The sequence below is a fragment of the Dipodomys merriami genome, unplaced genomic scaffold (genome assembly GCF_024711535.1).
Source record: "Dipodomys merriami isolate MVZ:Mamm:240054 unplaced genomic scaffold, mDipMer1.0.p SCAF_69, whole genome shotgun sequence".
Classification (NCBI taxonomy): domain Eukaryota; kingdom Metazoa; phylum Chordata; class Mammalia; order Rodentia; family Heteromyidae; genus Dipodomys; species Dipodomys merriami.
The window spans coordinates 7,102,618-7,115,350 of NW_027206279.1; the positions used below are offsets into that span (position 1 = coordinate 7,102,618).

A 12,733-nucleotide genomic window follows, 5' to 3' on the forward strand; every position below is an offset into this window, starting at 1 on the left:
TGAACATGTATCACCTATTCCTTAACTGTGTAAATAATTAAATTTCTTTGAAACTGGAATCTGCAGGCACAGGCTTTTTTAATCATTACATCTTGAATAAGAGGAAGATTTTGATCTTTATACCAATATACATATATGAAGTTACATAAGTCAATGAATAGTCACTTCACGTAGGTAATGAAGTTCCTGCCACCCACAAAGGACTGATCTGGCTGTCAGTTCAGATTAAAAGTTACTCTGATCTTGGAGGACATCTGTTGGGAGTTCACTCAGTACAGGAAACTACCACCTTTGGAATCTAACCTGCAAGCATATCCTTTAGACAGCAACCTGTTTGAGGGTCCTTCAGAAGCCCATTCACAATATCAAGGAATTTATGTTCGTATGCCAATGTGTAGTACAGGTAGATATCTTCACAATATGAGAGCAACTTCTTCAGGTTTTCTGTGGCCATGTCAGTAGGCTGATGTTTATATCTAGACAAAGGAATAGAAGAGAAGGTGGTGTTAAGACACTTTTATCTTAAGTAAGGACTATTAGCTCAGTACCACTATCTGTACAGGAAAGGATATTGTAGACTGGGAAGTTCCTCATACAAGTATCCCTATACTTGTATGTGATAAATTGTTTCATTAAATGGAAGTGCCAGTGCTTACTTTAATTACAATAAAGTTAGTATACCAAAAGGCCCATCTGGGTTAGGGTTGCCATTTTGACACTCATGCTTATAAAGGCATCATAAGCAAACTTCTCATTCATCTGTTGCAGAAATCTAAGTATCATTTTCTTGTAGTTTTGTTGTTTAGAGGGGGATCTGAATTCAGAACCTCTACCACTTAAGCCACACTACCACTACCAGCCTTTTTTTTGCTTTAGTTTTTCAAATAATGTCTTTTGCCTGAGGCCAGCCTTGGACTGTGATCTTATCAACTTACAAACCTTATTGGAGCTAGAGTTACATGAGCAAGATGTGGGCTCACTGACAATCCTTTGGATTATAGGCATGCGCCACTACACCCAGGTTTGCTTTTTGCTGCTTTAGTTTTGTGTGTGGTGGTTTTTTTTTAAAAAAATGATGCTTTTGCTGTGTAGCCCAGGCTGGCCTCAACAGTCTTCTGGAGATTGACATCGCTGCCATTCTAAGCAGAAAGGCAACTGAAGGTATGAGGTATGTGGTGTACCTAGCCATAAATTACTTATTTCTGACCTAACTTCAAAGCCGAGGCAAGAAAACCTACATAGTTGACCCTTATTTCCCCAACAGATGGTATTTGCTGTCGTGCCCAGACTCTCTTTCAAGCTCCTGTGACCTCAAGCAGTGTTTCTTGCCACAGCCTCCTGCCACAATGTCTGGTTTATGGTCAACTCTTATACTTACTTTTTGGAAATCTCTTCAAATATACTAGGTCTTAATGACTTTTGCTGCTTAAATTCCTCCAAATAATTGAAGTCGCCTTTAAGAATCACTTGTTGGTGTAGAATTTCAGCCCAGTCAGGAACGAAGTCATAGGCCTCAGCCACTATAGATGCCTTAAAAGGGAGAGACGTGAATCCATGGGATAGAAAATAGAAGGCTCAATCTTTCTCACATGGATTAATCAAAGGCAGTATTATTAGTCCCACTAACCCAACTGTGTAACAGCGAAAGGGCCGATTCCTTGTATCCCCCTTCAATAAAGGACAAGGACAAGCAGTCTCTGGACAGCCTTGAAGCTTAGTGCCATCCTGGGTGTGCCAGTATGAATGTTGGGCTAATGAAGAAGGATGTGGCAATGCAGGGCTGGCTATGGTTTCCTAGGATACCTGGTAGAACCGAGGTAGGGCCATGATACAGTCCATCAGCTTCTGGTGGCTCAAGTTGATGATCATTGTGTTCTGGCCAGTGTTCAGAAAGTGAATCTGTAGTGTTAGCAACTTGGTGAGCCGATGACAGTGCAGGGCCTGTCGCACACAGGAGTCCTGGAGGAGCAGAGTGGAGGGAGAAAAAGGTTTGGGCTGTATTCACTCTGCCCTTGTGTGGCCCGTGTCGCCTTCCCTCTTCACTTGCAAGAGCCCAAGACCAGTCTGGAATAACTGCACTTGCCTTGGCGTAGCTCTCTGCTGCATCCAGCATCAGAGTCAGGGCCTTCAGCAGCAGTTGCTTCAGCTGGGGTGTGTCCTGGAGGCTGTCCTCTGCAGGGAGAATGAAGGACATTTGTCACTCACCAAGTCAGCTGACCCACCCAGGAACAGCTAATGGTAGGCTAAAAAGAAAACCCCAGCTGTGTTCCGGGGGAGGCAGGTATGCCCCACGCTCAGATAAAGCTTTCACTACATTAGGGGGTAGGATTCAGAGCCTCTAGTTCATTTCTCTGAAATTACAAAGGTTACTTAACATGACACTGGAATGCCACAGGTACTAAGATGCCACTGAATGACAAAACACCCAGCAGAGCCTCTCAGGACCAAACTCATGGGCTGTTGCCTTAGTCCTAAGGGCCTTGTGTGGCCAGCAGTATGGTGCTGGAAGTGCTGCTGTGACCTTACCCCAGGGCTGCGACTCAATCAATTTCAGTTGGATGCGAGCAGCTGCCTCATGGTTCTCCCCTATCTCTCGGCACATACTAAAGCACAGTGCAATCATATTGTGTTTCTCACTGTCCCCAGGGTGGCAGCGTTTGATGTAGTCCAGCAGAGCTGTCTTCAGGGTGCCATTCTGCCCAGGGGGGAAAAAAAGTACCAAAATCTCACCAAGAGACTGCAAGGAAGGACTGGCCAAATCCCTTGGTTTGAAAGTTCCTTGAAAGTATTCCAAGAAAAGATGATCAAAAATAAAAGTTTATGCTGTGTGAATCAATCCTTTCAGAAGGGAGAGAAGCCTTAAAGATACACATACACACATCCAACAATTCTTTTCTAAGACTTTATCCTAAAGAAGCAGAGAAGAGTGCTAATGTGAATGTGACAAAGATATTTAGAATTAGGAACAATCCAGATTTCAAATAAGGGCTAGGAGTATCTTATAGCCATTAAAACAGATGAAAAGGACTATGTTTAAGGAATAGTCATGGTCCACTTACTAATAATATAGACAATTTCATATTTTCACAGCATGATATACATTTTGTTAAAGCATAAATATATATACACGTTTTTGGGTACATGTACAAAGAAAGGGCCTTTACCATATTTTTAGCAGTGGCTATCTCTAGATGGTGGGTAATACTGAGGACCTTCTGTATTGTTTTCAAAGTGTCTTGTCAAATATGCATTACTTTTGTAATAAAAAAGTTATTAAATATTTAAATCAAAAAACTGCCTCAAAAGCAATTTAAGAAACCCTCTAGAAGGACCTGTGTCTGTTTGCTTCTGTCAGTGGGACTGGTCTATCCTTAAACTGGCCCAACGTTAAAGAGATGCTTTTTTACTCTGTCGCCTAATCTTGATTGGCTGGGCCCCTGTTCCTGGAAGCCAAAAATCCACTCTGGTTTTTAACTCTTCAGAGTGAAACGAACAGAGGCAGCAGAAATGAGCTGCATGACTGGAAACAACGTAGGCTCCAGATAAGGTGAAGTCAGGAGGCCAGGTCAATATAAATGGCTCCTTGACTCCTAGTGACATAGTTTTCCACATCAGAGCTGACCATTCACGTTCACCGTTTGCCCCTGCTAGACATGTTAAACTAGTAAGGCAGGGGAGAGAAGCTGAGGCCAAACGATATCATTAACTTATTTGTGTATGTCCCAGGAAGGTCCCCGAATCCCTCCCTAAAGAAGCTATGGTTCACTCTGAGCTTCTTCCTAAGAAGTTAAAACTCTTGAATGTCACCCTGTCTGGCAGTCATTTCTTCATGCCTACCGGATCCAGCTTCTTCCTCATCAGCACTTCGAAGTAGTGCTTTCTATACAGCAAATCAAATATGTATGTCATCTCATTGTATCGTCCAATGCCAGTGAGGAGACGCACCTGTGGAGAGGCCACTTGCATCAGAATCATTGAGTTCACCAGGCCAGAACATTGCCCCCATCCATCTGGCTGCTTTCAGATGCTAAGCTCCGTCTAGGGTATCTTGCTCCATCGAATGGGCAAGCTGCTATGTATGCCTCGCTGACTCCCATGCAACAAGGGAGCTTCTGTGCAGGATTTGGAAACGCTAGTCTGGAATGCCACTGGCTGGCTCCCTTCTCTACGTGACACTTATGTGCCTTCTGGGCAGCTCTTCCTCTTCACTCTTCCTTTCAGTGGGCTACAGGTTTGCTCACTTTGCCAGGTCAGAATTTAGGGAGGCAAACAGGGCTTGAGTAGGAAATTCACAGATCAGAGGATGACCTAAATTATTGTTCTGGGAGAAGTGTAGCTGTCTTGGCCTCTGGAAGAGCAAAACTCCTTGCAGGAGAGGATGGCAGCCCTGGAACATGGCAGACTTCCTATTCCGTTGGAGTAATACCCAATTCTGACGGAAATCAACCTGAGGAGAGGACTGGGCTGCCCACCAACTGTTCAGAGAGGCAGAACTCCCTGAGCCAGCTCCCAGCTTCTCACAAAAGCTGCCTTGGAATGGAGGGAGAAGCTAAGAGGGTTACTCACCACCAGTCCATACTCCTCATTGGGGGCCAAGTGGTTATCTGTGAGCATCCGGGCAGCTTGCAGGACTCTAATGATGCCCTCCATGTGGCAAGTCAGCGTGAAGCAGTGATGGGCCAGGATCAGGAGCTCTGTGGCTGGGCAGGTAGGACACTGGTAAGATGGGGTTATAACTGCTGGCCACCAGTGTTGACCCTGAAGAGCACTTAGTCCTGAGGGCCTTATCAACATGTTTACAACCGGAAAAAAATGGAGACAAATCTGAAATAATCACAACAACCAGGCACCGCTGGCTCACCTGTAATCCTAGCTACTCAGGAGGCTGAGATCTAGATCATAGTTCAGAGGCAGGCCAGGAGATTTTTATCTCCAATTAATGACCAGAAAACCACAAGTGGAGTTGTGGCTCCAAGTGATGAGAGCTTTATAGAAGTTCAGGGACATGTGCTATGTGAATGAATATGTATTACACACAGGTAGTGGGGCCAGAACCCCGTGCCTCTGCATGTGTGGGAAGCACGCTTGCCACCAAGGTGTACCTCTGTCCCATATAATGCCTGTTTAGACAACAATAAAACACCCGTGATCACCCTAGTCATGCAGAGAAAGAAACCATACCACGGAGTTTCTGAAGTCTTTAGAAAAGTTTTCAGGGACTGCCTTAAAATACCACCACCACCACTCAATTTTTTGTCTCCATTTTGTAGCATGGGGGGATGAATCCAGGGCCATGGACATGTTAGACAAGTTTTTTGAAATCCCAAGTACTGGGATTTCAAGCTGTTAACACCATGCACTGCTCAGCTATAAATTGATCCTCCTCCAAACTTGTTTTCTCCCTTCTAAAATGGGGACACTATGGGCTGGGAAGGTGGCTCAGTGGTAGAGTACTTGCCTTGCATGCATGAGGCCCTGGGTTCAATTCCTCAGCACCACATAAACAAAAAGGAAAAAGCTGGAAGTGGCACTGTGGCTCAAGTAGTAGAGTACTAGCCTTGAGCTGAAGAGCTGAGGGACAGTGCCCAGGCCCAGAGTTCAAGCCCCACACCCGGACCCAAAAAAAATTAAAAAATGGGAACACTAGAGTACTTTTCACTGGAGCATGAGCTGTCCAGATCAGGAAAAAAGACAAATCTGGCCCCAATCTTGTGAACTTTTTAGGCCCAAAACATGTAAAGAGAAGACTAAAGACTTACTGCAAGACAGTTCCCCCTGGGGAACACAGGAAATCTTATCCAACAACTTCATGCCTACCAACGTGCGGTCTTGACACAGAGCCGTCAGCTGCAGAAAGGTCTGGCTTTCTTCTGCTGGGTTGAACATTTGTTTATGTCCTGCACAGAATGATGAGAAAGGCACCAGGGAAGTAATCTCACAGTTCCCTCTAGAACTCTCCCAGTTGAGTTCAAAAACCCTGCCTAGCCCAGCACTGATGGTTCATGCCTATAATCCTAGCCCTTCAGGAAGCTATGAGCTGAGATCACACTTTGAAGCCACCCAGGACAGGAAAGGCCAGGAGACTTTGCTCCAAATAATCAGAAAATCAGAGGCTCAAAGTGGTGGAGTACTAGCCATGTGTGAAAAAAGCTCAGGGACAATGCCCAGACCCTGAGTTCAAGCTATTGTTGGGGTGGTTTAGTGTAGGGAACCAGGGTAAACGCCATTACAAGATGGCGCCCACTCCCTTGCAGCTTTGTGGTAACCACTCCCTTTCAGTTTTGTTTTGGCTTGAGCTCTTGGTTAGCTCCCCCCCACCCCCTTCCTCAAGGCTTTACCACTTGAACTACAGCTCTACTTTCAGCTTTTGCTAGACTTTCTGCCCAGGCTGGCTCCAAACCTCCGATCTCAGCTTCCTGAATAGATAGGGTTACAGGCGTGAGCCACCAGCACCCAGTCAACTTTTGGGAATTTGCTTAGAGAGGCAAAACTAAGCATTATTATGAAACAGTTAAAAGCAATAAAATTAGTGCAATGTGTCCTTTTAGAATGTAATCAGGAATCTTGCAAAGATAACATGCAAGCTACATATGAGCTTAACCAAACTTAATTCTGGGAACCTCAAAATAACAAGTGGGAGGTTGAGGAAATCTGGAAGGCAAGATACCTGTGCCCTCTGATGGGGCCAGCAGCTCCCATGTCACCTCTTCAGCCACAATTTCAGCTACAGTTTCTGGCTGAAGGCCCTGGGTGCTAATGAAGGCATGGGCTCGTCTGCACCTGTCCGGCTTCTGAGAGGCCAAGATTGCCCGAAGAGTGGTCTTGCCATCTTGGGCAGCTACATCTGCATAGGAACAGTCCAACTCCTGAGAGGAAGGTAAAGGCCACAGTTACTTTTAGAAGCCAGGTAAAAGTAAAGGCTCATTCTCAAGTTGATATGGATAGGCACCATTGTTTTCTGAGCTTAAAGATCCCACACTCTGAGTAAGAAACTTAGAAGTGAATGGAAAGCACTACTATCATTTTGGCCAAAGCTAGATCTAAGCAGAAGAAAAGTATGTCATCAAAGCATCAGGTGACCACCTCTTGTAGAACACTGACCATTTTTCAAACATTAGGAAAGTTGAGAAAGTAAGATAAAGCAGCAAAACCCTCAATTTCCAAAAAAAAAAAAATCAGTCTTCTAAGGAAAAAGATTGTAACACTTGGCTTTGATTCAAGTTCTTCCATCCTATCTACTCATTTTCTCCCTCAATCAGTAGAGAGCTATGGACAGTTCCTACTCAAGCAACACTTGTGATCTAGCTGGAACAGTTCCAGTCGTCATACATGAAGAGTGAGAAACCCATGGAAGTGGACGTGTCTTGCCCTAGCTTTTTCTAGGATGAGCTTCAGGGGATACTCCTCTGGCCTCACACTGGGCCTGGTGTCCTCCAGTCTTCCCAAAACATGGACTGCAGGGGCAAGCATCTCACAAGAGTATAAGGCCATGATTACTAGCTGAAGGGCTGTCATAGCAGTGTCCAAAGTTTACCTCCAAATAACTGCTGCCCTCTCAGTGGGATTTCTGTCGGGTTGGCACCCATCTGCCATGCCACATACCTTAGCAAGTTCGTATAGACAGAGGACCTTCCGGCAGTAGTTCTTTCCATTGAGACATGTGCTGGTCAGAGTCTCCAGATTTGTCACCGCCTCGTCACTGCGGGATACCATCACAAATGGCTGGCTATCCAGGCTGGAAGCTGGAAGCAAGCACAAGTCAGGTCTCAAGGCAGTGCGGTAGGATGGTAAGATCAGGCTCACAGATCCCGGGGCTCTTTTGTATCTGCTTGCAGCAGCCTGCACTCTTCAATCTGGGACCACTTCGGACAGGGCATCCCTCTTTTTTTTTTGGTACCAGTCCTGGGGCTTGAAGTCAGGGCTAGCGTACTGTCCCTCAGCCTTTTTGCTCAAGACGGAGGATACTCTACCACCAGCTTTTTAGTGGTTAATTGGAGATGAGTATCACGGATTTTCCTGCCTAAACTGGCTTCAAACCATGATCCTCATATCTCAGCATTCCAAGGTTTACAGGTCTGCCATTAGAGCCTGGGCAGATTTCTTACTTTACATACTTACGTATTGTTCTTGTTGTACTAAGCATATTAAACTTCTGCATTTAATACCTGAATACAAATAAAAATATATTTTGAAAACAATGCAACTCAGATCACGTTGTTGCTATTCAGCATTCATGGTAGGATCCATCTAGCTAAAATGCAATAGACGGGCTGCTTCTGTCTCCCACTGAACTCAAGAAAACCTAATACTGCATGCAGTGGCTGCATGTGATGGCTGGAATTAGTCCCCAGTCTGGTAACCCCTAGCCTGAATACAGTGCTGCCTCACAGCCACAGTTGAGCACTGCAGTGAAAGGAGGGGGCAGTGGACGTGGGCAAAGGAAACAATCAGGAGCTGCTAAGAATCTGTTGTAGAACGAAAATGAAAGGGGAAGAGGTCAGTGAAATGGAAGAGAGGGTAACACATCATCCAGTCTGAGGAGAAAAAAAAAAAAGATTGAAAGAAAACATGTGCAAAGCAAGCTCTGAGAAATAATGAAAAGTCCTAAAGTTGTAATATCAAAATTGCAGAAGGGAAGAAAGGCTATGGAGTTTAAACAGATGCTTCAGCTTGGCATGTTGGGTGCACCAAGCCTACAGTCTCACCACTTTGGAGGCTGAGGCAGGAAGATTGCAGCTTGGGCTACACAGCAAGAACCTATTTTTTAAAAATTGATTTTCAAAACTCTATGGCTAAAGAGCTGGAGGAATGGCTCACCAGTGAAACTTGCCTAGCAAGCATGCAGCTTTGAGTTCAAACCCTCATACTGCAAAAAAGACGGGGGTGGGGTGGGAAGGGACGCCCAGTGAACTCCAAATAAACTCAGTGAAAACAACCAAAGAAATATGTAGTAATGTATAAGTAACAATAACTCAAATAACCAAGGATTTGTGGGATTTTTTTTTTTTTTTTGGTCAGTCGTGGGGCTTGAACTCTGGGCCTGGGTGCTGTCCATCAGATTTTCACCTCAAGGCAAGCACTCTACCTCTTGAGCCACTTCCGGTTTTCTGGTGATTAATTTAAGAATCTCATGGACTTTACTGCCCGGGCTGGCTTTGAACCATGATCCTCATATCTCAGCCTCCTGAGTAGCTAGGATTACAGGTGTGAGCCACTAGCGCCCAGCTTGTGGGATTTTTTTGTATGCGATACAATGGAAGCCAAAAGAAAGTAATACATTTCTAAGTGCTTCAGTTTTTTTTCCTATACCCAGCAAAAACACTCTTCATAAGTGAAAGTGTAATAGACACTCGAGTAAAGGAAAAACTGGGAGAAAAAAAATGAAAAATGAAACTAAACAAAATGACCAAAAATCTAAGAATCTGTTGCTATTAAGTGGTTTTAAAAGAATGTCTAAAGAAGATCCTCAGAAAGAAACCTGGGACATAAGGAATAGAGAGGAGGAAAGTTTTGTATAATAGATTTTGTATCTCTTGAGTTTGTAAAAAACATATTTCAGTTAAAATCCAACATTTTAGCACTATTTGATGGGATTTTCAAAGTATAAGGCATTACAGGAATAACAGGAAAGAGATCTATTTTGGTAGTAAGAGTGACATATTCAAGTTGAAAGCAGGTAGCTCACGCCTGTAATCCTAGCTACTCAGGAAGCAGTCAGGGCACAAAAGTCCATGAGACTCTTATCTCCAATAAATTACTCAGAAAAACAGAAGTAGTGCTGTGACTCAAGTGGTGGAGCACTAGCCTTGAGCACAGAGAAGCTCAGCAACAGTGCACAGGCCCAGGCAAAGAAAGAAGAAAACACACACACACATACACACATTTGTTTTTTAGCCAGGCGCTGGTGGCTCACCCCTATAATCCGAGCTACTCAGGAGGCTGAGATCTGAGGATTGCGGTTCAAAGCCAGCCTGGGCAAGAAAATCCGTGAGACTCTTATCTCCGATACACTACTCAGAAAAAGCTGAAAGTGGACACTGTGACTCAAAGTGGTAGAGCACTAGCTTTGAGCAAAAAGCAGCTCAGGGACAGCACTAAGGCCCTGAGGTCAAGCCTCAGGACTGGCAAAAAAAAGAAAAAGAAATATATTTGTATGGAATAAATATCAGTGGACCAGTTACAAGTAAGGTAACTGATACTGTATTTTTTAGGTCTAATTGTATAGCTAATTATGTGAGTTATGGATTACCTAGAAAAAGCTGTTTCCCCCTTAACTTAGTATAACTATTAAGCCCTTCTCTTGAAGAAATGGTCAACAGTAGCATCTGGCAGCCAGGCCAGTGTGATCTTCACTTACTGCTGTGGGCTTTCCTTAGAGGAATGCCCAGGTCCTCCTGTTCCTCAGGCAGCCTGGCACTCTGCAGCAGAGTGCGGATCTCTGGGTGCAGGTCATCCATACTGGCATCCCCTGAGGCCAGAGCTCTGCAGTGCAACACCAACGCCACATCTCGGCTATAGAAATGAAAATACCGGCATACTCGGCTGGCTTCATGAATACAGCCATCATCCAGTAGGCGCCCAATCAAAAAGTTCAGTGACTCCTGCTCTTTCCAGTCTAGTCTATTTTCACATGTCTCTTTGGAAGGAAGGCCATTAAGCTCTAGGTATTTTGACGTGTTCAAAGCAGCCAACTTGGAGAAGGAAAACTCACTGGCTAAGCTGCCAAAAGAAAGTTCACCGCTTGTTGAGATCTGTCGAGAAAACCTAGGCTCTGTTCCCTCTGGATTCCGTCTCAGGGTGTGCTGTGTGATACGGCAGATCCAGATCTGCTGCTCCAGCTCCTCCAGCTGCTCCAATGGCACTGGCTCCTCCTGGGCAAGCCAGTGCCCTGCCAGGGTGAGCAGCAAGTGGCGCTCCGCAGTGCTGCCTGGTCCAGCTTGATGCTCACAGGCCACGAGGGCCTGCGTGGAGAAGAAGGAAGAGGCTGCTTTGTTTGAAATGGAATTCTTCTTAAAATTCTCATGGCATTTTTTCCAGAAGTCAATTCTTGTTTGTTTCAAGGGCCACTGTGCAATGTGTTTTAGGGTCTGCATTTCCTTTATTGTCTGAAATTTAACAAAGCAAATTTTAGGCTTTCCTAGATACCTATCATACAGGTTAATGCTCTGTATACTTACACATACAGAGTTAAAAAACAAGTCAAAGCCAGGCGCGGGTGGCTCACGCCTGTAATCCTAGCTACTCAGGAGGCTGAGATCTGAGGATCGCGGTTCAAAGCCAGCCTGGGCAGGAAAGACCGTGAGACTCTTATCTCCAATAAACTGCTAGAAAACCGGAAGTGGTGCTGTGGCTCAAGCGGTAGAGTGCTTGCCTTGAGCTGAAGAGCGCAAGGACAGCGCCCAAGCCCAGAGTTCAAGCCCCACGACTGAAAAAACAAACAAACAAACAAAAAGTCAAATCAAGAGACCATGATTCTTGGCCACACATGAATTGAAGAGCAATTCTCAACTTACATAACTGAATGAGGTCAAAAGGGAATCCACCCTGTTTATATTTAATTTGGATTTAAAGGAAAATAATTGAAGGCATCTAAGCACATTTAAAGCACAGTGTTCAATAACAGACATCTTAGCTCATCCATTTCTGAAAGCAATGTATGTGTCAAAGTTAAAAGGCTTCATTTCCTATAAATTGTACCTCATTTGCTTCTCTGTACGTATAGACCAGAGGCTATAATCCTAGCTACTTGGACATCTAAAAGCAAAAGGATCATAGTTTGTGGTGAGCCTAGGATTTCACAAGACCCCTTCTGAAGCCATAGTTGGACACACTGGGGCACACCTGTTGATCCAAGCGAAGTGCAAGGCTAAGATTGGGAAGATCACAGTACCAGAGGCCAAGCTGAGCAGAAAAAACTGTACGGTTATGATACCTGCAAAAAGCCTAAAAAGCAAGCAGCTCATGGCTCAGATGCATGCCTAGGCAGAAAGGAAACCTTATCCCAAATTAACCAGTGAAAAACGGGGCCAACGGTATGGCTCAGTGGTATCATGCTAGCCTATCAAGTTCCAAACCCTAACACTGCCAACAAAATAAAAACTACCCAGTATAAAGGAATAATGATACCTCTTCAATAACCAAGCTGTCCACAGGCAACTCCGCTAATTTGGCTACTCTTCTGGCCAAAGCAAACTGCCCATCCATCTGCAGTCTTTCCAAAATGGATTTACATTCATGCTGGAAATTCTCAATGCTGTAGTTGGTAATAATTACGTGATTAATAGCTATGGATGTACCCTTCAAAATTTGGCTAAGGACACACAGCTTCTTCACATCTGGACCTGTGCCAAAGAAAAGATACAAATCATCAAATCCTGCTGTTATTTTGAGAACAACAAAGTATTAGGGGGGAAAAGTATGTTTACATATCAGTGTGAGTAAAGAAAAACAAAAACTTTTCAGTTTATGGGCTGAGAAGGTGGCTCAGTGGTAGAGCGCTTGCCTTGCATGCTTCAGGCCCTGGGTTCGATTCCTCAGCACCACATAAGCAAAAAGAAAAAAGCCGGAAGTAGCCCTGTGGCTCAAGTGGTAGAGCGCTAGCCTTGAGCTGAAGAGCTGAGGGACAGTTCCCAGGCCTAGAGTTCAGGCCTACGACCGGACCCCCCCGCCCCCCCCCCCAAAAAAAATTCAGTTTAGTTGGCAGAAGCCATAGGTCATTCTTTTTTTTTTTTTT

At 44.6% G+C, this 12,733-nt stretch overlaps 1 protein-coding gene across 2 annotated transcripts in view; it reads right to left on the bottom strand.

Moving 5' to 3' along the window:
- Nucleotides 1-61: 61 nt before the first annotated feature.
- Spg11 (SPG11 vesicle trafficking associated, spatacsin) overlaps nucleotides 62-12,733 on the bottom strand; it is a 59,486-nt gene continuing 46,814 nt past the window's right edge. For both annotated transcript variants that reach the window (XM_070005991.1, XM_070005992.1), the window contains 12 exons: nucleotides 12,127-12,341; nucleotides 10,358-11,105; nucleotides 7,603-7,742; nucleotides 6,668-6,866; nucleotides 5,760-5,897; nucleotides 4,567-4,700; nucleotides 3,838-3,945; nucleotides 2,527-2,695; nucleotides 2,084-2,172; nucleotides 1,804-1,959; nucleotides 1,379-1,530; nucleotides 62-476 (listed from right to left, as the gene is read on the bottom strand). In XM_070005991.1, the coding sequence (XP_069862092.1) occupies nucleotides 299-476; nucleotides 1,379-1,530; nucleotides 1,804-1,959; nucleotides 2,084-2,172; nucleotides 2,527-2,695; nucleotides 3,838-3,945; nucleotides 4,567-4,700; nucleotides 5,760-5,897; nucleotides 6,668-6,866; nucleotides 7,603-7,742; nucleotides 10,358-11,105; nucleotides 12,127-12,341 (2,426 nt within the window). In that variant the 3' untranslated portion in view covers nucleotides 62-298. The remainder of the gene's footprint in view (nucleotides 477-1,378; nucleotides 1,531-1,803; nucleotides 1,960-2,083; nucleotides 2,173-2,526; nucleotides 2,696-3,837; nucleotides 3,946-4,566; nucleotides 4,701-5,759; nucleotides 5,898-6,667; nucleotides 6,867-7,602; nucleotides 7,743-10,357; nucleotides 11,106-12,126; nucleotides 12,342-12,733) is intronic.